Genomic DNA, 24497 nt, shown 5'->3' on the forward strand with positions numbered 1-24497 from the left:
ACTATTGGTATGGTAATACTGGACCTGTCTTTACTTGGTATAAGATCAGTGCCAACATTTACAGAACCACAAAGCACTAGTTATTATCTTGGTTTGGTTTTTGCACAACTATCATATGCCACATATTTGCCAACTCATCCATGCACCGCTTTACACCACTGACACGGACTTACACACATCATGATCATCATAATAAACCCTTAGTAATCCCTATTCAATTAGTGGCGTGACTCTGTCCTTTGTTGCGGCCTACACGTTAACAATGACACATATGCTACACGCAGACATTGTGCACATTTGGAGGCAGCATCTTAACATTACTGAGGATTAATTAATTATTTAAATGATCAACAGTGTAATCACTACAAATGGAAAAACACGAAGAGACACATCCTGCAAGCCATCACTTCTAAAGAAAGCACCAGGCTAATTCATGATCTGGTGTTGGATCCATGATGCTCATTAGTTATTTATAGTAAGGAACACTGCTCTTCACTGGCAATCAAATCAGTACAGAAAGGCCTGAAAACAGAGGCATGTTGTACAGACAGAAAGTGTTTGTTTTTACAGTCTTAATGCAGTCCTGAATGCAAGCATGTTCATGACACCCATGAGTCCCATTAACCCATTTCTGTTCCTATTTGGGAATAAAAATGCCCCCTGTTAACCTGGCTGTTTGAAAATATGTGCTATAACAAAAACAAAAGTAAAGAGGGTCCTGTATAAATCCATAGGTCCTGTTGTGAGGAGCTCAACAGAGTCCAAAGAGTAAAAGGTTATTTGAGCCATACAGCTGTCAGATATGACCTCTGAATTGGGACACAAAAATGGAAAGAGGGAATAAATCTTACTTTTGTTGGATGTATTTATTATCAAAACACTTTTTAAAATTTAAAAATCCATACTAAATACAGTAGATTATAGAATTCTACAAAGGATCTTGGCGTATAAAAAAGATAACAAATGGGACACAACAGTTTTGCTCTTAAAGAGTTAAAGCTGACAAATGTGTTTTGTGTATTTACACTGGCAAGGACTTTGCACAGCCATCTCTAAGTGAAACATAAATTGAACATGTTACTTAACTCTTTCATCACCTGTTGACACGTTTATCTGCCTTGTCTTATTTGCCACCTGTATGGCACGCTCACGAGGCCACACCCTGTTACACAACCTCTGGCAGTGTGGTGCATAAATAATTTGGTGGGACTTGTGAATGAACTAGTGCTTTGGAGTAAACAAACATTGTTTTGTTTTTTTCACCTTCACATCACATGTCAATGAAAGAATTGTACAACTGTACTGTAAATACAGAGGTGAAAACCTCAGGAATTCATATATTCCTTTGGGGTCATGTTTAAAATGCTGCTTCTGAACAATACCAGCTGTATCTTATGAGCTCCTGAAGTTACGTGTTGCTGTTTTTTTTTTTAAATTTGACTAGCCACTTCTTAGACACGCCTGTCTTTTGATGATTCATAATTTCCGGAGGTCCTTGTTGTGGCTGATTTAATATCAACTGCTTTGAATGTGGCTAAAGCTAAGCTATTCCAAGTGTGATGCGTGAAGTGCAACAGATTAGGAAATACAAAGGCCAGCTGTAAAAAGAAAAAAAAAAAGCATGGAAAAATGACAAGGTATAAAGCCCCCTTTCAAATCATTCACCTCACTGTATCTCTCTCTCTGCTAAACGTGCACAGACAGATGTTAAAAGGTGTTGATGGATGTCCTCAGAGCAGCAGTCATTCATCTTCATAGATCCCTTTCTTTTGAAGGACTGGTGTCAGAACACTAGCTCCTAATGAATGACTTGTTCAGACATGTCCGTGCTGGTGTCTCTCACCCTGTTTTCTATCTATAACTGTTTGCAGTCGCTTGTAAATCTGGCCGACTCCACCTTCAAAAAATGTGCCTATAGTTTGAGCATACAACATGTCTTGAAATGCATAAATCTTAGCTGAAGTGGTGGTTTGTAGCAAACACACTGGATTTGTATATTGATAACAGCTGTTGTCTGAAAATAAGTCTAATGTTTTTAGGTTGTATTATACTGTGAATGGTGTTAATAACCTCTGAATAGCTCCTCTTAAACAGTACAGATAACATAAAGGTGTAACAATGTCCAATAATCCAAGAGACAGGATATTAAGGGAAGGGGAAATACACAAAATAATGCATTTCAAAGAATTAGCAATGGCTGATTTGAAGGCAGGCATTTAACCGCATTAATACTATAAATGTTTCTCTAGATCCAGTCTGCATCAACCACACACTATCTGCAGCACAGTAGTGACAAAGATATGCTGTTTAAAGCAATAACGACTAAGTGTTGTATCAAGGATCAAGGATCACTATATACTGTATGTGAGCTGGAATGACATAAAACAGTGGTGTCTGTGTAGCAACCATAAATGTCCCTTGTTAGAAAAGCATTTAGGTAAAGGTAAATGCCCACTATTTGTCACACAGCGGTGGCTCTGTTGTAGTTATTTTCTAATATTCCAGAAATGGTGCTTGAGAGAATCATGGAAATCTAAGGGAGACGCAGCAGTGGTGTGTGACTGTTTAAAACAGCCACATAAAGGTACTACGTGCAAGTGCATATAAGAATTTTATATTTTATTATATGAAATTGCAGTTTATTTAACATGTTTCCTTATATTGCATTTTTATTCATTTACTTATTTTTCCACCATGATCCAAAAGCACTAGGATTTTCATTCTGGGTAATAATATATGCCTCCCGCCCCATGTTTCTACACTCAACAAAAATATAAACGCAACACCTTTGTTACTGCTCCCATTCCCCATGGGATGGACGTAGAGACCTAAAATTCATTCCAGATACACAATATAACCATCCCTCCCAAACAGTGGTCACAAATCAGTCCAAATGTGTGGTAGTGGGCACATCTGCCTATATTGAGATAATCCATCCCACCTCACAGGTGTGCCACATCAGGATGCTGATCTGACATCATGAGTAGTGCACAGGTGTACCTCAGACTGCCCACAACAAAAGGCCACCCTGGAATGTGCAGTTTTTTGCGCTATTGGGGGTCTGGGGACCCAGAACCGGTCAGTATCTGGTGTGACCACCATTTGCCTCATGCAGTGCAACACATCGTCGCATGGAGTCTATCAGATTGTCAATTGTGGCCTGTGGAATGTTGGTCCACTCCACTTCAATGGCTGTGCGAGGTTGTTGGATATTCGTGGGAACTGGTACACGCTGTCGTATACGCCGGTCAAGCACATCCCGAACATGCTCAATGGGTGACATGTCCGGTGAGTATGCTGGCCATGCAAGAACTGGGACATTCTCAGCTGCCATCTGCCCTGAACAATGTGAACCATGATTCATCCGTGAAGCGCACACCTCTCCAACGTGCCAGACGCCATCGAATGTGAGCATTTGCCCACACAAGTCTGTTACGGCGACGAGCTGGAGTCAGGTCAAGACCCCGATGAGGACGACGGGCATGCAGTTGAGCGTCCCTGAGACGGTTTCTGACAGTTTGTGCAGAAATTGTTTGGTTGTGCAAACCAATTGTTCCAGCAGCTGTCTGGGTGGCTGGTCTCAGACGATCTTGGAGGTGAACCTGCTGGATGTGGAGGTCCTGGGCTGGTGTGGTTACATCGAGGTCTGCGGTTGTGAGGCCGGTTGGATGTGCTGCCATATTCTCTGAAACGCCTGTGGAGACGGCTTATGGTTGAGAAATGAACATTCAATGCACGGGCGACAGATCTGGTTGACATTCCTGCTGTCAGCATGCCAATTGCACGCTCCCTCATTGCTTGTGGCATCTGTGGCATTTTGCTGTGAGACAAAACTGCACATTCCAGGGTGGCCTTTTGTTGTGGGCAGTCTGAGGTACACCTGTGCACTACTCATGATGTCAGATCAGCATCCTGATGTGGCACACCTGTGAGGTGGGATGGATTATCTCAATATAGCAGATGTGCCCACTACCACACATTTGGACTGATTTGTGACCACTGTTTGGGAGGGATGGTTATATTGTGTATCTGGAATGAATTTTAGGTCTCTACGTCCATCCCATGGGGAATGGGAGCAGTAACAAAGGTGTTGCGTTTATATTTTTGTTGAGTGTATATTGCTGTTGAACAGAGGCAGTAAACAGAGGCTGTTTCCACGTGTGTTATTAGGCATTTTGCACTGACTGTTTATATTTGAAATAAATTTGTTGATATCATTCATCACATTTCCAACACAGGTGCTTGATAAATTAATAAAAAATCTATATGAAGAGTCAAATTAAGGTGTGGGAGCGATTGTATAAATTTCAAGCTTAAATTATACAGTGACGAGGGGTGGATCTACATGTGGGCAAGGGGGGGGCAGTTGCCCTCTTGCCTCAGCCCCCCCCAAACACACACACACACGTAAAATTGTCTAGATCCGCAGCTGACAATGACCCATTGTGGGGCCTAGATGGAAAAGAGATGATACCCCATCAGGAAAGATTTTCTTTATTAAAGGATAAATGTATCCACACAGAACAGCTTTCTAATTGTTTGCAGTGTCTGTGTCAGTGGCAGCTGAATGTCCCCTGCATTATAACTAAACCACTGAATCCTTTCACTGTCTACTGTTTCACTGAAAGGCACTGTAATGTACACAGACTGCGGCAATATACATAATTCTTGTATAGATAATTTTTTTCTTTCTTTTATTTATTGTTAATGCTTGTCTTTGTTTGCATACCATGGGCCGGGTGAACAATGTTTTTCTGTATATGTCCTGTACATATGGCAGAAATAACAATAAAGCTGACTTTAACTTTTTGTTTTGGTTCTGTGTATGATATGTCACAATATCACAGAAACAGATTAGATAGTGAAATCCCTCGTTTCTTTATGTGTTGCTAGCCTTTTACTGCCTTTTATTAACATATGTATGGAAACACACATGGAAATATGTAGGTCAAGAAAAGAGTTTGTACTGTTTACTTGAAAGTAAATATTTGGTATGACCACCTTTATCTTCAACACAGCGTGAACCCTCTTAGGCAAGCGTTCTTGTAATTTCTTTAAGTTGTCGTCAGTCATAGTTCTCCAATCTCCTTGAAGGACATTCTCCTCTGCTGTGAGTTACAGATGGCTGTAGCCACTCACTTGTATACCTCTCTTCTGACTTCCTCAGATTTGAACCAAACATTTCAAATGTGGATTCATCACTCCATGAGGCCTGTGGCCCCTGACTTTCGGGCCAGTTCTTGTGTAATTTGGCATACCTCAGCCTTTTCTCCTCATTTCTCTTCCTCAGAAATTGGCTTCTTGACAGCCACACTTCGATTGAGACCTTCTTGATGAGGCTTTGGAAAACTAAAGGGCAAGATGTATCTCTTGGGTCTTGTGTCAGGTCTTTGCTGGATTTATTTTTCTATTTCTAAGCTGTCTGTTATGTGTAGACACAACCCTGAATCTCCCTTGAATTAGTCGCCTTTTTCATACTCGAATGATTTACTATTCGAGTATGAAATTGTATTAGGTGGCTTACAAATAAACATTCCTCTGAAAATGGCCAGGTACAACTACTAGACTGAAACTGAAAATCCCAAAGAAAGACTGCACAAAACCTCCAGAAAGCCTGAAGAGTTATTGCGCAATACCACATTAAAAATTACAAGAAAGTCTGGCTCCTTGGGAGAAATGAAGAAATGACAGGTGGCTCAAGACTTTTGCACAGCACTGTAAAGACTATTCAGCCGCAAACCATTTTTGCCTTTTAAGATTACCTGTTGAAAATCATTTAGGCTTAAGCATGACATGCCTGAGGTCTGAAACTGTGTGACCAGTGGGTTGCGAAACTGTGAAATCGGATTTTCCTCGCGTCCCTGAAGGCGTCAGCTCCCCTCTGCTGGGATGTTCAGTGCCCTCCCTGTCCCCGCTACTGCTGCCTGCTGCCCAGGCTGGCTGCTGGGCTCGGGATGACGCCACCTCTCGCTCCGCCCCGGCGCAAACTCGCTCCCTGCGTTCATTTCATTCCTCTTCTCATTCCGAGCATTCTTCGCATCTCTGTCAGTGCGCGAAGCGATTCACCTACACCTTCCTGGCTGGCCCAGAAACATCAGAATAACTTGACATAGTATTCAAAATACCCAGTAACATTACATTACCAAAAGAAAGGGGCATTTTTATATGAGATATCAATTACGAGGTAAGTTTCAATGGTAGTTACAGGCATTCAAAGTGGGTTGTAGACTTCAGTTCATTTGGGGAGGAGGGGGTGGGTTAGTTTACGTATTTCTTTCTCTTTTTTTGGAAATGCTGCACAGTGTATTAAAAATGTTGGCTTTATTTAGTTGTTTAATATTTATCCCACAGCGTGAAGTAACGTTAGGTCGTTTGTTTCCTTCGCGGAGATAGATGGCCGCTGTTGCAACAGGGTGCTCACTTTGAACACTCACTGTTGTAGCCTATGGCTTTGACACAGCAGCGAAAATCTTTGACATTTTTCACATTTTTTGAAAAGAAGCCTGGTCATACGCCCCTATAAAAGCCTCGGAAGCCGTTTGCCCCCGTGTCAGATTGTCAGAAACTCGCAGTGGGATTCGGGATGAACTAAAAACACACTGCACGAATAACAGTTTTTGGACAAGATGACGGTTGAAAACGTTGCTGTTTTCCTCTCCGTAGTTGGCTCAGCCGGGAGTTGTTGGAGATTTCACCGGAGCATTTTCGGACCACCTCGAAGAAGAAAACACTGTGGCGAGACTTGTTGCTTCAACGCGTTTGACGGTGCTTTTTCGAATCGTCATCTAAGTTTTGTGTAAGTATTTTTTATTTTTATGTTATTTTTTTATTTTCAAAGGTTTGTTGGTGTGGTGCTCTCCATGTTGTCACTTTATCCGAGGAAACCGATTGCTGAACCGGAGGGGAAAGATTAACCCAAACTCCTTTTATTGTTTCATTTTGAGGGCTTCATTAAAGCTCCTCTGGAGAGCCCCAGGGCCAACTTATGCCTCCAAAACTACCAAGCTGAAAAAAATCTGTAATAATATGTAGTTTTTTTGGTCACTTGAGCGCTTTACTGTTGTTTAAAATAGCCTTAAAAGGTCGTTTTTAATAATGAAAATCGTCTTTAAAAAGGATCTCGAATTAGCAGCTGGAGTTTGTGTACATTTATGGGGTTTCCTTTATTGTTGTCCCTTCCCTTCCTTTAATTTGGGAAATGCCTGCTCAGCTAAAACTGCAGGCCAGCTGGAGGAGTTTTACTCCTTACAATGATTTCATCCACTTAACTTTTTCTGGACTTCCCTGGATGGGAACACGGCCCTTATACAGAGAAAGCGATGAGAATTAGATCAAAGCTTTCATTATCTTAGGTTCAAGTTGCACTAAAATACTTTGATTTGTTTCCACTTTGTTGTCTACTCAGTATTTGCTGCTTCAGATGGTGGTCTGATGACAAACTGGTCGTCAGACCACAGTTGACACAACTCTGATAGTGTTGGCACGAGTCAGTGAAGGTGCTTCTACTGTAATAATTTTGCAGAAATTTCTAATTTATTCTCTCGTGAGATCTCCAGCCCTTTTTGTGTCTCACTTCTCTTGACATCACTTGGCTTCAGTAGTATTTTATAATCAGCTTTAGGAAAATAACGAAGCAATTGCCTCCTGAAAAAGCTAATTTTGTCAAAGTAGCTGATTTGTATTATTGTAAGCTTTGCAGGAGAGGCGGCAACTGAGAAAATGGGTGAAAAAAAACCTGCCAAAGCTTTAAAAATAGCTTGTTGAACAAAATCCACTTTCCATCACTACTGCTACTACTACTACTACAAGTTTCTGGCTGAAGCACTTACAGCCTCCCACCTCTTTCCACCTTTTCCACTATTTAATGTGAAAGCAGCTGGTTATAACAAGCGCACATGCACTCTGCTTTTCGCAATGTAAAACAAGCATCTTCTCACAGCAAACTCGGTGTAACTTTTTGCAAATAAAGGGCCGAAAACACACGGGAAAAAGAGACTGTTATTTATTAAATTAATCTAAAAGGGCTGCTATAATTTAATGGAAACAGTTTAAATGCAGTGAGGTGTAACACACACACACACACACACACACACACACACACACACGTCACAGTATAAATCTGCTTGCTTGGAAGAAAAAAAATCTGGGATTGAAAAAGATGCTTTGTTTTCAGCTTATGCAACCAGTGGACCTGTTGGACGGAAGCCTGCATAACATTTGTGCAAGAATAGGATGTTGTCTTTGTTTGACCCAATGAAGCTTTACATCTGAAACTGGCAGGTTTTAAACTCCCTTTTTGCTTTGAACCACCACAGTGCTGAGAAAGCAGTACCTGTTGATCGCTAGACTGCAGCACACAGCCAGGTTTTTCAGTGCATCAGCATCAGTCTATACTTTTAAACATTTGGAATTAGCCCAGGAAACATGTAAGGATTGTGTGGCTCATATTAAGGTGAAATTTAAGCAGATGCAGATAATTATCCTATTGAGAGTAGTGTTGTTTGGCTATATTGTCTTTGTTGCTCTCCGCTGCCTTATTGAGGTCAGAGGGTAGGACTGGAGAGAGTGTGGTCTATTTGCTGTGAAGTGAGGACAGAATAATGTGCTTTTGTCAAGCACAGTGGACAGGGTTACTTCTGGAGCAAAGTGAGACTCTTCTTTTCTTCTGTTGACCTTCAGAGAGCTGAATTTTGGCTGAGCACTTGTCACATCATCAGTCTACAAGAAACTATGACGTATATATGAATTCAAAAATTAAATTTTCCCTGTCGCTGATGAATGGTCTAGCTGAGCCTGGTGTCATGCATATACACAGTCTCCCATGAAGCCTTGATAGTGACGGAATATGACCGTAATTACTCATGACACTTGTACTTCAGCTATAACTGCAGTTACCTGTGGTGATCCAGCCTGCGAGGTTACGAGAGTGATGCAGAACAGAAAGGCCCTCTTCGCTAAAGAAGAAGCACCGGGTCTGCCTTTACTCACTGATACTACAATAATCAGTTCAGTTTGAGAATAATCTCAAATGCTTCCTGACTGTTTGGATTAATAGCACATTAAGCGATACAGTCACTGCTAATTGACTGCTGGAGAGAAGTTCCTGTGTACTCTGTGCCACAGAGCATCAATGTTTTTAGCTTCCTTGGATGCCATCTGATTTATAAATAGCTTTTATTAGAGTCCTAATGCAAACAGAGCTATAATCATACATTAGGTTACAAATGATCACGGATAGAGGTGGAAGATTGTATCGATGCAGTTTAGAAAAAGATTTACAAAGAGAGAGAGAGAGCTTGCATGCGAGTCATGTGGGGAAAAAGCGCCATGGCCGCAAGTTTGATGTCGGCATTTTGCAATGGCTTATTTTGATAAAAAAAAGGCTTTGGAATTGATAAGCTTGAAGGCTGGGGGATTCTGAAGGATGGACAGTTTGGAACCAGTTCACTGTTTCGGCACTCCCACATGTAGTCACGTAGTCCCAACCTGAATTCATGGTGATAGTTATTTGGTACCTCAGTGGCATTGACACAGTGTAATAACGATCAGCGGTTTTTTTTTTGTGTTATTTTTCGCAAAAAATGGACTATGGCTTCCAGCAGTTGTTGTTTACTAGTGTGTGTGTGTGTGTGTGTGTGTGTGTGTTGTTGAGATAAAGGGTCATGTTTTGCAAATCCAAAGGAAAAAAAAAAAGATTATCCATAGACATAAATTTTGTCTTTTACATGATCTCCTTCATGCTTGGGTGTTTTTTTTTTTTTTTTTTTTTTTTTTTTTTTGTATGTTTGTTTTTCCATTCGTATAAAGTACAGATGAAAAAGGGATACATGTAGAAACAACAGTGCAACGAGGCATGCTTTCTATTTGTGGCTGTGCAGATGCTCATGGGAATGCGATCACATTATGTGTCCCGTATTTTTAATTGAAATGCTAATACACACTATTATTATTATTATTATTTTTTGTTATGAAAATTCTAGGCTTGAAAAAGATCTCTGATCTGTAATTGAATCTAGACACGGAGATATTAATTGTGTAATTAGATGTGATGTGTGGCAGGAGTTGAATCGCATCAAAACATCAGCGTTTTCCATGGTCAAAACACCCTTTAAAAAGAGGATACTCCTGCAGGCTTCCAGACTGTGTGTGCCCTGAGGTAAACCCTGGTCTAGAAAGGGAATTTTAGAGTATGCGCTGCTGCTCAGCAGTTTGAGCAGGGCCCACTGAGGCCAGCGGAGAGTGCCACCAAAAAGGAAAAGCTGGCTCAAAGCCACTGACGTCATCTAAGTAAATCTGCTTCAGTACTGCAGCCATAAAATGACTGCCAGCTACCGAACGCACTTTGGCCCTGTCAACCACCTTAGTGCAACACAGTCCCCCCCGTTCCTTACTTATGGAAGGCTGTGTTTAAGTTTACTTACATTTTGCCGGAGTAGTAGCAGATGTCTGTTCATTCAAAAAGAACAAGGCAAGTCTCAGGCTTTGTAGTTTTAAATAAAGCACCGAATGATTGAGCTTCTCTCACCCTTTGAAGTCGTACCACTTTAATATTGCAGTCTTATAATGCTTACCATATGGCAATCTCAATTATTAGTTCTGGAAAAAGGCATTTAGAATTCACGGTGTCATAACCACTCGTTATTGATGTATTTCTTAGACACTTGGACTTTGTCTGGAGTTCTTATATGAAAGCAGGGTGAAAAAAATGACAAATGAGCTCTGCTTTATGGTAAAACACAGACAAAAAGCAATATGTACTCTGAATCATTTCATGAGTCAGTTTCTGAAACCACTATAAACATTTTTTGCTCTTAACCGCAATGAAAGCAGGAAATCTCGGCTTCAACAACTTCCTTTCTCAGTGCCGACCATAGTAGTGGCAGTGGTGTTCGGCTTCTCCGCTAGTTGAAGGAAATCCATGGAACAAAGGCGCACTGTCACTTCATTTACTGAAACTGTGTATAATTTGTGGCATGTATTCAAATGTGGGTTATTTTGTTCATACTCCCCAGGTACCTCTTGTAATAAATTCTCACAAGACCTTTCGTCGATGGTCGCTGTAGTAGTGTCGTGACTGACACAGATCAGCCAGGCTTTTTCTGCCCTCGAGGTGCCCTGGATTCAGAGAAGGCACACGTAGATTGGAAGGCAAGCTCCCAACATTAATATGCGGGCTGTACCCGGTAAATTAGTTAGGAATCTGAGCCAGGATGCTGCAGTGGAGAGCAGTGCGGTCCAAACTTTGTGTGTGTGTCTGTTTAGTCTTTTGAATTGGCCCAAATAGTGGACATTTTCAACTAGGAGGTGTTTAATTGTAATTACATCATTAATACATGGAAGCGGGTTTATTAGCGAACAATACAGCTTTCAGTAAACCACGAGAAAGTATGTAGTGACAGTATTTTTAAACATAAATAAAGACAAGGTTAAACTCAAACTGTGTTAGTTCATGCCCTCACACCAAACCAAAGTAATACTCACATAAATGCAGCTGCATTAGAAACTCCCACCCCTGAGTAGTACAACCAATAGCTGGAATCAAATTACAGGGATATATATTCATATCTTACCGTAAAGTCCTCTGTTTTGACTCACTTTTCTCCAAGCTCTCTCCTTTTTTTTCCCTACTACTGTTTGAAAGTGAAGCTAAACCAAACAGCTCCATTTGCCCTCAAACACCATCAGTAAAATTGTCCTCCACTGCTGATTGTTGGCGGCGTCAGTTCAATCCCAGTTGTTGGAAATTTTTTCCTTGCTTTTAAATATTTGAAAACACAAAAACGCTGATTCGCCTGTATTCACATTGCATGGCAACAACTGCAAGATTTTTCTGACTTCGCACACTAGCCTGTTCTTGTTTTCTGGTGTACAAATATGGAAGACTGCATCTTACTGTAGTGTTTTCCTTGTAATAAGCAATGAAAGAAGTATAGATTTCTAAATGGTTTAGTCTAAGTGCATTAATCCTAGACATTTGTAAAGAACAAGAAAAATGTAACTTTTTAAAAAGAACATTTTAGGATGTAGCTAAATAAGAAAGTTAAGAAAACCTGACAAATTCCCACTGACGCAAAATCATAGCATCAAATAAAAAAAACGTTTACCTGTTGAATACAATCTCTGTATGGATGGGGTTAATCTATCCATCCATTCAGTATCGTCGAGGAGATCGCCCATCCCAGCCGTCACAGGACAAAAGACTGTTGTAAAATTGAAAGACAGAACATTTGAGTTGCATTTTGCTTGGCTTGTCAACACTTTCTATACCTTTTTGGACACCTTCATTGACGGGGGGAGTCCAGTGTGGTATACAAGAGTTGTCAAGGAGAAGAAAAAAAAAAGGAGAGGAAAAGATGACAACAGAGAAAAAGGAGAAACGTATATAAGGGGACAAATGAAGACTGGAGATGCAGAAGAAAAGAGATGAAAGTCGGTGTGAATTGGCAGCGCCAAATGCAAATGGTGGCCTTCATGCTCATCACTGTGATTTGTTTTTTCATGCCCGTCCGCACGCGTCCTGGATGAGCCAGCAGCCAGCCCTCTGCCTGCTCTGCTCTCATAACTGTCAGGAGATCCTTTATCTGACGAACCTTTATTTACAGCTTTAATTTCCTGAGCTTTATGTGTTCCTCTCGCACTCCACACCACTCTGACATGGGTGTATGCCGTCTGGTATGCACTGCAAATTTTTGATAGGCAAATGTCCCCTGAGCTTTCATTACGTTTCGTGTCTGAATGGTAAATTGTGTTTTCTTTTTCCTTTTTGTTTATATGTAATGTTTTTGATATTACTGGCAGAGCAGGGATGTGTCCTCAGAAGGAGAGATTTTTGTCTCTGAGATTTACAGTCAATTTTCCCTCTGCTGTGCAAGTGGAAGACCTTTAGCGTTGCCTCTTTTCTCGGCTGACGACGCATCTGATGTTGTCCAGATCATGTTGTTTTTACCTGTTTCACAGTCTGAGGCAGGTAGAGAGGGCTGCTCTGACAGAACCTGTAAATCAATCTCAAACAAAGATTGAGCCCACAGTGGCCTGATGGTTGCTGGGTAGTGGGATGAAGACCTCAGATTTGAGAGAGATGATAGCAGACAGATTCACAGCACTTAAGCTTGGAAGTTCAAAGAGGCAAGAAATAAACACTGGGTCTTTGCCAATAACAGAGGGAGCATAAGAAAGCTTTGGAAATTGATATTATTTATTCTTTTTAAAAATGTTTTTTGAGACTTATCAATTAAACTTGAATGAAAACCCCACTCGGATTCTTTAATTATTTCGTAAGGTTGCCTTTAAATATTTTGATTCCTCCCTTTTCCGCTTAGAGTTTGGACTTGGGTTGCAACCCTTTAGTTGATTTGAAAGAACTTTGAACAGTCAGTGCATGCATCCACTTCACTTCGAGCTGGTTAGTTTTTATTTTAGTGTGTTTTGTATCTCAAGGTCCTCAAAGGCCTGCTGTGAAAGACTTCATTCCACAAACATGCCTTCTTCAAGGTAATTAATTTGTTTTTAATGACTGAATGTGGAATTTCAATAACGTCTGTCTTTGTAAATGTTCATAGTTAGTTGCGTGTTGCCTGGAATATTTTTAACATTGCTGTAATAATTACGCAGGGGCCAGAATATGTCTTCACAGCATGCTAAAAATGTTTTGAAATCACATGGTAATTATAGTTTTACACACTGTGGCCTTAGCTACTGTGGGCCATTATGGGGTGCACAAAAGTCATTCAGAGAATTATTATTGCACCCTCTGAGATAACGGCACAAAAGAACTCCACATGGAAAATTACATTTGAGACCTCTCATCTGCTATTTCATTACCTTGCTCTGTCTGATGGGTGAAATGGGTTCTCTTAATTTAAGGAGCTGAATTCCAGCTTGGTGAGTGGTTTATGTAATCTTGCAGTAAGTGTAATTTCCCATAATTCCATGTCACACCTACTACTCTGCTTAGCTACCACATTCACTTATTGCATTGCAGGCCATCTTTACCCTGCATCTCACAAATAAGACCATTTCTATGGTGTACACCCTGCAAAGACAGAAGTATGCAATTATCTGTAAGCCAAAAGTGTTTCTACGGGTGACATTCATACCCTCTTTTGACAGGCGTAATTAGTCTTCAAATTCTAAGGCACTAAGAGACCGTCTTCATTGACAACTGCCAGGTTATTCACATTTTTCACACAGCAAAACTATCTAGTCCTTTGCATGCAGTTTAGCCAGGTAATTTGAGCTGCAGCACATCGGTGTATTTGTTCAGAATTGACTGTTTTCAAACAATTTTGCTAACATGTCAGACTGCACATCAGCAGTTTATGGTACATTTAATCATTATAAAAGCATTCATTTACACTGAAAGAAAGATCTTGGCAGCACACTGGTGATAAGGGCATTAGGTTTATTTGTGTTTTGTCACATTCGAGCGTCATGTAGCTTCACATAACCTGTTTGAAACCTCATGGGTCCAAACATGTCGATTTGGCCTAAAGACCACGGACGACCTATCCTATAAGTGTATCTTTTCTTTATTTATGGACTACAGTTCTGCCTGCAGGTTTAGTTTGAATGTATGTGCTCATACGATTAATTATCTGTGTGGTAGCTTGAAAAAAAATGCGGTCATTTCATCTCAGGGCTAGAGAGCCAGCTCAAAAATCTCTTAATGCATCCTGTTTTCACTCTGATTTCATTTTTGATTTCATCTTCAGAGCTTTGATGTTTCTTTCATGCTGGTCACCATGCTGTCGTTCATTCAGTTTTGTTTTTAAGTTAAAAGACTTGTTGTGCTTTTCCTGACCACCTCTCTCCTTATGTCACAACCAATAACACTTTTGCTTAGTTGATTTTAAAAGCATCCTGTTTACCTCCACACTGTGATATAAAACAGTCAGATAACCCACCCTTCATATAAACTTCCATGTGACTGTTCGGGACCATATATGACCTCAGCCATATATTTATGGGTCATTCTGATATTTTTAATTCTAAAAAGTGTTTCCTACCCTGAATTTTTCAGTCTGCTTCTATGATCTTTTATAGTTTTTACAAAAACTGACCCATCGATGTGGCAAGATAAATGGGAAAATTGAGTGGGGTCATTTATCACCTTGGAAATACATGTATGCTTTTTAACATTACATCATTACATGGTCAAGTGTTTCTGTGGCCTGTGGCTAAGAGGCCGATGCTTTAACAGCCAAAGTGATCATGAAAACAATCAGGCTGATTCATTCATTGTTGGATAAAAATGATGGAAAATGTTGACTGCTTATTGTTTAGAAAGTTTTAGAAGAGCTGCTACATTAAAGGACATGCTGTTATGATGACGTTTTATGTGAAATGGATAGCATATAAAATATTATGGGGTCATGAATTACCCCACTCAATCAGTATAGTTACTATAGCTTGTTTGCTGGAGGGTTAACAAGTAATGTTTAACTTATCAAATTATATGTTAGTTTAGGTGAAATTCAATTTTATTGTCATTAAAAAGTACATTACTCAAACAATGAAATGACGAAATGCAAACAGCGTGCACATGCATATAGAATACATTTACAATATGTACAAGAATTCGCAGCATTTCTATGCAGTGTGTGTATGTGGTGTTCATGTAAGTGTGCATATGGATATTTTTAGCATTGGCCATACATCTGTCATTTTCAGCCGCCAAGTTCAAGTTAAGGGAAGTTTCTAAGAAGAGTGATGGCATTAATAATGCTTTGCAGTTTACTAGGCATGTTTAAGAAAGCATTGGAATAAAAATTTGTACAGATTTGCAAGAAAAGCAAGAGCAAGAAATGACTCCGATTATTCTGTTCGAAACGGGTGAACAAAGATAAAACTGCTCGTGCCGCCGGAAAAAGTGACAAGAAGGTAAAAGCCAGTTTGGGGTTGTTGTTTTTTTCTCTCTTTCAGATCCTTTTAAAGTTGTTGTAAATCCGTCTAGATAGTGCTGTGTGCCAGCAGCCTGTGCCAGTAGTTTTGGATGGATGACCTGAAGGAAGATGCAGATTAACACTCAGCTACATAGTTTCTGGCCAAAAGTGATGGTTTTAGAGCCTCTGTGTGCCCTTTAGACGCTCTTCCCTCTCTTTTGAGAGTGGGCTTGACGTTTAAACTCATTTTATTCTTTGTTGCCAGGTTCAGCGTGTTGTTTGTGCTGCTTGACTTGCTTTGTTTTCCCTCAGCTAATCATCAGCATCCAGAAGACACATTTGCTCTCATATTATGAAAAAGCCCTGTGGAAAAACATTGTTAGTGGAGTAATTTCTGCAGAAAAGAAGCATTAATGCTTGTCCGCAGAGTGAGACATGCTCAGCAATTTCAGCAGCTTCAAGATATTTAAAAAAAAAAAAAAATTAGTTTTCCTCTCTAAATGCATTTAAATATGTCTCAAAGTATGGGCGGGGCAAATGAATCCAGCTGTTATTTTGTTTCTCTGTTAATAAGAGCTAAGTCTGGAATTTTTAATAATCAAAAGGTTAATGGAGATATACATTTTACTTATGGTTTTATTCCAAGGGTGCGATGTAGAATAGGCTCTTCTTCCACAGGTTTGAACTCTGACACATTGATGCTTTTAATAAGGCAGTTCATGTTCAGGTTTAAGGCGTTTGTTTTCTTCTCCCTCAGTTCGCTGATATTGTGAACATCACAGGAAAAGTGCTGATAAATGATTGTGAGCTGGCCTGATTTTCTACCCATTTGTTGTCAGATGTATTCAGATGGTGCTTTTATTTAAAAAAAAAAAAAAAAAAAAAAGAGTTATAGAAAAAGTAAAGAAAATAAAGCTACTTAGTAAAAAAAAAAGTTATTTTAATTAAATTATTCATGCGTTAGTGTCTAAGATGAGTGTATTGATGTATTAGAAAACACCAAGAAGTGAGATTATTAGTAAGAATAGAGAGTAGCAGTTACTTGAAATATCATAAACAAATTTTATAATATTGGAAATATTGTTCACTACAAAACTGTGGTAACAGAAGCCTTAATAGACACTTGCTTTGGTTGACTCAGAAGTTGGTTTGAGAATAAATCACCCATGTTGTCAGTACTCACTGTCCTAGCAGTTAAACACCACACTAACTTTAATTATTCCCATTCCAGATGTGTCCTCGGTTGTTAGTAATTTGGTGAATTTCAATAGATTCTCATCCAGATGCATATTTCTTTTTTTAATTCCTATGTTGACGATGACAGATGTTACAAGATATTACAAAGCCCTTATGTGCTCATTGTAAATGCATTATAGGCTTTCATGAAGCTCATATTTATACATTTTAAGCCCAACATTTTCCATCAGGCATCGCTGATATAATGTTATTATAGCTCTTCAAACGTTTTTGGTCTTTGCAATGTTTGGAGGAAGGCGCATGCACAGGATGGGAAGCATGATGGAGAAAACCACACTGTCTCTAAAGACTGATTAAAGTATCACTTTACCAACCATAGCATACCACAACAGAGAACCAGTGTTCCTACAAAACATAACAGAAGACACAAAACATCCATGTCAGCTTATTGATGAAAGAGGATTAGATTTTAAAGTTGAGGTATATTTATTTTTACTTGGATTCGATTTGTTGCAGTTGTGCTTTTACAAATCTGGAAAGAATGTTTCATTAGACTAGATATGAGGAGACTGGGCGCTTGCTGCTCGAGCTTCACGAGGACACGGGCAAGCGTTTTTCTTCAGAAAGATATTTTGCCATAAAAATGTAAGCTGGATTCGATTATGAGCACAGATAATCACTTGGTTGGGTTAAGAGGAGCACATCCAGAAAGAGGTTCAGCCCTTTAGTGGTTGAAATGGGAACGTTTCCCCTCCCTCATCAGTTTGTGAGTTGGTTCTGCAGCGTCAGCAGTCAGCACACAAAAACGGAATTCAGTAAAAGCTCTCTCTCCCTCTGCTCTCTGGGAGTTTTTTTCCCCAACAGCTTGCTCCCATCCCCCCTTTCCCCCTCATGAACTGACATGCTGGAAGAAACATATGCTAATATTCCCACTTCCTGACAGCTTGTGCTGCTTGAATAGGATCTTGCTCAGGGAGGAAGCAGTTGTCTGGAAAGTGTGGAGGGATTAGGGCCATGAGAAACCTCAGTCAGTTGTTAGCATATAATGTCAAATGTGAAATTACTTTTGATTGTGAATTAAGCATACACTCTGAGATTTTTCAAAGTGTTCTTTGAGGCATGAAGAAGAAAGAAAATTGCTCACTGCCGAATTTGCTTACTTTTACAACAGATGTGTAGGGATGACACACTTTTTACTCAATGAGTATAAACACTGGATTTATGATTCACAGTACTGTATTGCTTTATTGAGCCCATAGCCCAATATCCAGTTATCGAATTAGTATGTTTTAGTGAAGTCTAAAAGAAGCACTTTACACAGGCTGACTGAAGCAGAAGCACAGTGTAGACGACTGCATTGATCTGGATACAAAAGGCTGAAGTAAGTCTGGTTTATGCAGCCTATCAGGGTCATTCCTCGTCACCTATCCATCATACGAGACCTATACAAACTCATCAGTGGTTTAACTATTTGTTATCTGAAAAGTATATCTTTCAAGGAATTGGCTATATAGCTTGCCTTTTAGGATGTCTTCTTCTTCCATGCATGCTGTCTAACCTGTTTGCCTGAGCTGTGTTTGACTTCCTAGCTGTGATGCTGTCAATGATTTAGCACATTTGAAAAATACTAAATTCTAGGAGGACATTAGCAGTCTTCTAATGTTTTAAGATGATAACCATACCCTAACTCTATGTTTTGGAGAAACGCCAAATGGACTAGTTTTTTTAAATATGTTTCAGGATTATTATTTGTCTCCATTCTGATTGTTAAAACTTGGGAAAAACGTTTAACTCATTCACTGCCATTGACGTCTATAGCCGTCAATTGCAGTGAATGAGTCAATGGGTTTAACTCATTCACTGCCAATGGCTGGCAGTGAATGAATGGTAAATGGTAAATGGTCTGTATTTATATAGCGCTTTACTAGTCCCTAAGGACCCCAAAGCGCTTTACATATCCAGTCATCCACCCATTCACACACTGGTGATGGCAAGCTACATTGTAGCCACAGCCACCCTGGGGCGCACTGACAGAGGCGAGGCTGCCGGACACTGGCGCCACCGGGCCCTCTGACCACCACCAGTAGGCAACGGGTGAAGTGTCTTGCCCAAGGACACAACGACTGAGACTGTCCAAGCTGGGGGCTCGAACCGCATTTTATGCCCGTTGCTTCCAATCCAGAAAATCCTAGCTTGCACATAAACTTTAATGCAGGACCATGGTTAGTCTTTGATGACCATTAATGGAAAGGACATACAAATTATTATGAATGCTATATTTCTAACAGGTTATATTTCTATAGCAGTGGATGCAGAAGGAGCTTTTTCATGTGGAAAAAGTCTATAGAACCGGCAACCTTCCGATTACAAGGCGAACTCCCAACTCTTGAGCCACGATCGCCCCAATGAGTTAATAAAAAAAAAAGACTTTTAAATTGCCTAAGGTTAGCATTAAGGTTAAGGTCTGTCTTTGTTCCCTTTTAAAGTCTACATTTACAGTTTTGTGTTCTTGCTCTTTATTAGCTTGTTAAACATCATACTTTCTTATACACACCAAGTATAAATTCACCCTTTACATAATGAATGATCTGCGAGGAACCTGTAGACTGACTGCCCACGCTCAATACAGAACAAATGGGTATTTGAATTCTGATATTTCTTTAGGTTATTTAACCACCTCATCAAACGCCCCTTGGAGTTCTTGATCAGACGCTGGCTCTTGATGTCACTGAATGTTTTCAGAAGAAGGCAAAACGTTTCATACTGACCACAGTGCTGGATCTTATTACGCTTTAAAATACCAGTCAGAATATTCATAAATGTTGTAATGTGTATATAGTATATAGAATAGTTTGTGTTACAGGTTTCACGTTACTTGATATTGCTGTCTTGGCACAATGACAGGCGCCTCTTTATTAGCTGCATGTTCACCAGGAGCTTGTTGGTCCTGTCAGTAGCCACTGGTGAGATGAGACTTTCTCCAGCTGTGTGAGCAGCTTGGCTCCAGCTCCTATGTGTTGCTCAAATGTCTGATTCCCTTATGCCACCATAGTTGCTGCGGCTGACTGGAGATGTTAGCGCTACGGATTAGTAGTCACAATGTTTTGTTTTTTTTCTTTGTCTTTCATTTATTATTGTTTTCATATAAATGTTTTTCTTCACAGTCACTGGTATACACATTTACACCTTCAAGCTGCCAGCTACAACCACAGTCTTCCTGTTGTCCACTAAAGACTTTGAGACTGGGCGCTTTAGCTCAGCGGCGGTGGTAATGAGGCATGTCGATGCTTTTTCCCTAGAGGAATCAAACTAGCAACTTTGCTGACAGCATTGACTTTGTACTTGTTACAGCTCATAGGGATATATAGAGCTAAGAGCAGTTGCACAGGTGCTGAATAAAGGGGGAAAAAATACATTTCCCAGACCTTTACACTGTGCATTGCCATTTAATTAGCAAGAAGTCCATGAGAGAAAATCTTCAGCTGTTTAAACCCATAACATCCGTTGTAAATCAATTCAACAACTTTCTTGGTGATGTCCAAGCTTCTTTAGCTGCTTCCACTCCATATTGTGCTCTTTACTAACTGTAAGCATTCTGTTTTTGAAGATGGTTCTCTGCTTTTCTGTTGCAGTAGTCATGATTTGCGTTTTTTTTTTTTTGTTTTTTTTTGGGAATTCCAGGTCTCTCCCTAGTCTGCTCCAAGCTTCAGCTTGGAGAGCTCAACCGCCACAATTGATCCCAGCAGCTGGAGCGGCAGCGAGAGCCCTGCCGAGGACATGGAGAGGATGAGTGACTCGGCAGACAAGCCTGTGGACAATGATGCAGAGGGGGTGTGGAGCCCTGACATTGAACAGAGCTTCCAGGAGGCCCTGGCCATCTATCCTCCTTGTGGGCGCAGGAAAATCATCCTCTCTGATGAGGGAAAGATGTATGGTGAGTAAAAGTTGTTGCATGTGTAAGTGTGAGTTTTCACATTCATTATCTCTGCTGCTTTTATTTGCTTTTGGAGGTTTTGAGGACTATTTAATATATATATATATATATATATATATATTTTGACATCTCTCATATCTAAATACAAAGCTAGTATCAGCAGCTAATCACCATAGGGAAACATTTACCTGGAATTAAATGTAGTTAAGGTGACAAGTTGTGTTTTTACAGGCATTTTGTGGGAAGTGATTCAGACTTGCTCATAAACCTTATCAAGACCAGCCTGTTGAGTGTTTGTATGGATCAGTTGTCAGTAAGGGTATTTTCCAAAGTGCTGCTCCTTTAAAAAGGAAAGACATGCTTCAGTTATGGCTGTGCCGAGCAACGTAAGACTGATGGTGACTATGACCATGGAGCTGTCACTCTGGTTCACAGAAGTGCAAGTTTATAAGTAAAGCAGCATGAACTATTAGTCAGTAGCAGATGGTACTACGGCTGCCACCAGCTGTGCCCCCTCTCCTCCCACCACTCCCCCCCTGTTCCTGGCTGGCCTGGGTGATGTCATGGAAAGAGGGAATATTTTCTCTCTGCGGTGTTGGACCGTCTCACAGCCTGTCAGTGTCAAGTGAAAGCAGAAAGCTCCTCTGAGCATTGGGTTGCAGCTGTCATGTGACCCCTCCGGCCAAACAAAATGTAAATTCTAGGAGTTGCAGCGAATCCCCTCAGTTGCCACTACAAAGATGTGGGCTCAAACAACGGGATCCTCCCCACTGTCTCTCCCTCCAAATCCCTGGTCCCCACACAGAGCGAGGCTGCCAGAGAAGCTGCCCCTCTGCTGTGGATTAAAGCATGAAAAATTATTTTTCTTGAGTTATAAATGAGCAATGCTAAGTGTAAGCCTCTTTTTGATTCAGTTGACATTCTCAGTATTATAAAAATGTTTTCCTGAAATGTCTTCAGGTTGTGGTATTTTTGATTTCTTCTTTTTGACAAGTTTTAATTTTTAATTTTCATTTCCTGTGTCAAATGCTTAATTACAAAATCTTATATGTAAGTTGTGCCAATTAATAAAATTATTTGCACTGGTATGGATTTACCACAAACCGTCGCAAAACACCGCTGCCCATAGCATGTTTTCTTTTTACATTTCCCAACAAGGCTATTGTCTAAGATAGATTACGAAACCCCAGCAACAAATCCAAACAAATGTTTTGCTATTGTGGTGTTGAACCCACCTTAAAATCTGCTGAAGAGGCGACTGCAGGGTTGAATAGCGGTTGGGCCTGCCAGATGTGCTCCATATCTGGTTACAGATGGCTCGTCAGCAGCTGAGTGTTTGGGCTGTGCCCTGGTCTAACTGAATGAGAACTGTTTGTCACAGAAGTAAAATGATTTTCATGTGTAGATGCTGAAAAGGTTTGGCAGGGACGGCTACTACTGCATGATAATGTTGCAGAATTGTAGCAAAAAAGGAGCTAAATGCTTCTGTTCAGTTTTGGGGGAAAATGTTTTAATTTTTTTAATAATTGAAGATGCAGTACCTGAAAAATATGATGTTGGTGATATCTTTCTGCCGATTTCACTGGGGAGCACACTGCTGCTGGTCTTTTGTACTGGTGCTTTCTCAAGTGGCAATGCTTGTTCTTCAGCCCTTCAATGTGTTGCTGCTTTTTAATGCCAATGTGACTTTCCTAAAACCACTGTGGGTTTCACTTAAAGACAAAAAAGAAAATAGTTTTAATTTGAATAGGTTGCAGGAGTTCATTACTTTCATAACAATCTTTAGTGTTTCCCACAGACTTCGATTTGCAGCGTGGGCGTGCGTGCACGAGCGAGTGCGGGTGAACCAGCTGGTGGTTAAAGCATGAAACATGAGGCTAGCAGGTTAGCGAGGTTTGAAGTTTTTAAAATGAGAGTAACAGATTGTCCACTATTATGTTGATCATGGATGGAGATCTTTTGAACATGAAATAAAAAAATAAAAAAAAGTTAACAGTTATTCTTGTTTGTCTGTTAATATGGATTCCTTGCGGGCCACCCAAGAAAGAATCTATGTATAGGATATGTATAGGAAAGGCTATTGTTGACTTTTCCAAATCAGTCAAGGATCAGTAACGGTTATATAGTAATGCCTGTCACAATAATTGTCTTTATTTACCAGTCATTCATTTTCTTGCCCGCTTATCCAATTCACGGCTGTCCTAGCTGTCATGGGGTGTGACAGGTAGGGTACACCCTGATCAAGTCTACTGCAGGGGAAACACAGACAACAGTTCATCCTCAAATGTACACAGTGCCATGAAAAAGCGTTTGCCATTCTGATTTTTTGCATATTAGCCATACATTTCTGATCATCAAACAAAATGTAATATTGGACAAAATGAAGTTTTCAATTATTATTTATTATTTTTTTAGACAAAAAAGAGAGAGGAAAAAAGAGAGAAATCTACCTGGTCCTATGTGGGGGGAGGGAGCAATTGCCCCCCCCATGTTAAATCATAAATTATCTTTGATAAATGCCAGGCCAGATGAATCAAGAAATCACTTAAATAGAACCTTTCAGACAAAGTGAAGTAGGCTGAAAGATCAATTATGTAAAACCTAAGACAACAAATACTTTTAACAGCACTGTACTTACCCACTTGTGAAAGGAAGCCGGAGTACCTGTAAGAAATAAAAACACGATGACACAGGCAGAACATGTGGACTCTACACAAAAAAGCCCCGACTGGCCAGTAGTTTCGAACGGAGGATTGTTTTCTTCTTAAGCTAATCGCTAACCTCTGTACAGACTTATTACAGACCTATTTATTGTACCCTGTATGGACATGGCCGTAATGTTTTCCTTTGTGTTTACAAGCATGTTTATTTAGATAAGAATGTCATGAGTAATTCAGGCAACAAATATTTTACCCACCGTAGCAGGGTTTGGGTGTAGTGAGCCTAAGCCAAATGAACTCTCTCATACATGCATAGAAGAGAAAGAACACACACAGTGACAGTAGTCCAGGTGAAGTGATTGGTAATATATTATTTGAGGTTAATGGGCATTTTTCACAATGACTGTATAATTACGGTCGGGACGTTTTGAAGACTAGGCCTGAGTATACTTGGTCCCACTCCAGAGCTCTCTAAGAAGCATTCTGGGTGAAAGCTTAATGAAAAAGAAGAGCTCATTAAGGGTCTATGAGGTAATGTTTCTATTTGCTGTGTGGCTTTTTTTTTTTTAAGCACGATTGTGCAAAAACTGATTTTCATGGATCTTGTTGGCGAGGTGGAAAATGGGGAAAGGAAGAATCCAAAATTTGATATGGATCGAGGCATGGATTCGTGCAACACATGTCCAGTTTTATGAATGAACTGATGTTAGCAATGCTCAAAACCTTTTGGATGTATGTAACTAAACAGTCATTTCTACCATTAGCTGTACAGCTAACCAACAATGGATAGTGCAGCTCGTTGCCAAATCAACAGGTCAGGTGTTA

At 40.1% G+C, this 24497-nt stretch overlaps 1 protein-coding gene across 12 annotated transcripts in view; it reads left to right on the forward strand.

The window, feature by feature from the left end:
- Window positions 1-5912: 5912 nt before the first annotated feature.
- tead1b (TEA domain family member 1b) overlaps window positions 5913-24497 on the forward strand; it is a 51565-nt gene continuing 32980 nt past the window's right edge. For 7 of the 12 annotated variants that reach the window (XM_005929518.3, XM_005929519.3, XM_005929521.3 and 4 more), the window contains exons 1-3: window positions 5915-6184; window positions 6664-6796; window positions 20760-21012. In XM_005929518.3, the coding sequence (XP_005929580.1) occupies window positions 20856-21012 (157 nt within the window). In that variant the 5' untranslated portion in view covers window positions 5915-6184; window positions 6664-6796; window positions 20760-20855. Of the gene's footprint in view, window positions 6185-6663; window positions 6797-20759; window positions 21013-24497 lie in introns of all 12 variants that reach the window. The other 5 variants (XM_042220554.1, XM_042220555.1, XM_005929523.3 and 2 more) reach the window with 3 other exon arrangements.

Source organism: Haplochromis burtoni, unplaced genomic scaffold, assembly GCF_018398535.1.
Source record: "Haplochromis burtoni strain Fernald_Lab_line unplaced genomic scaffold, NCSU_Asbu1 Contig_50, whole genome shotgun sequence".
NCBI classification, from domain to species: Eukaryota; Metazoa; Chordata; class Actinopteri; order Cichliformes; family Cichlidae; genus Haplochromis; species Haplochromis burtoni.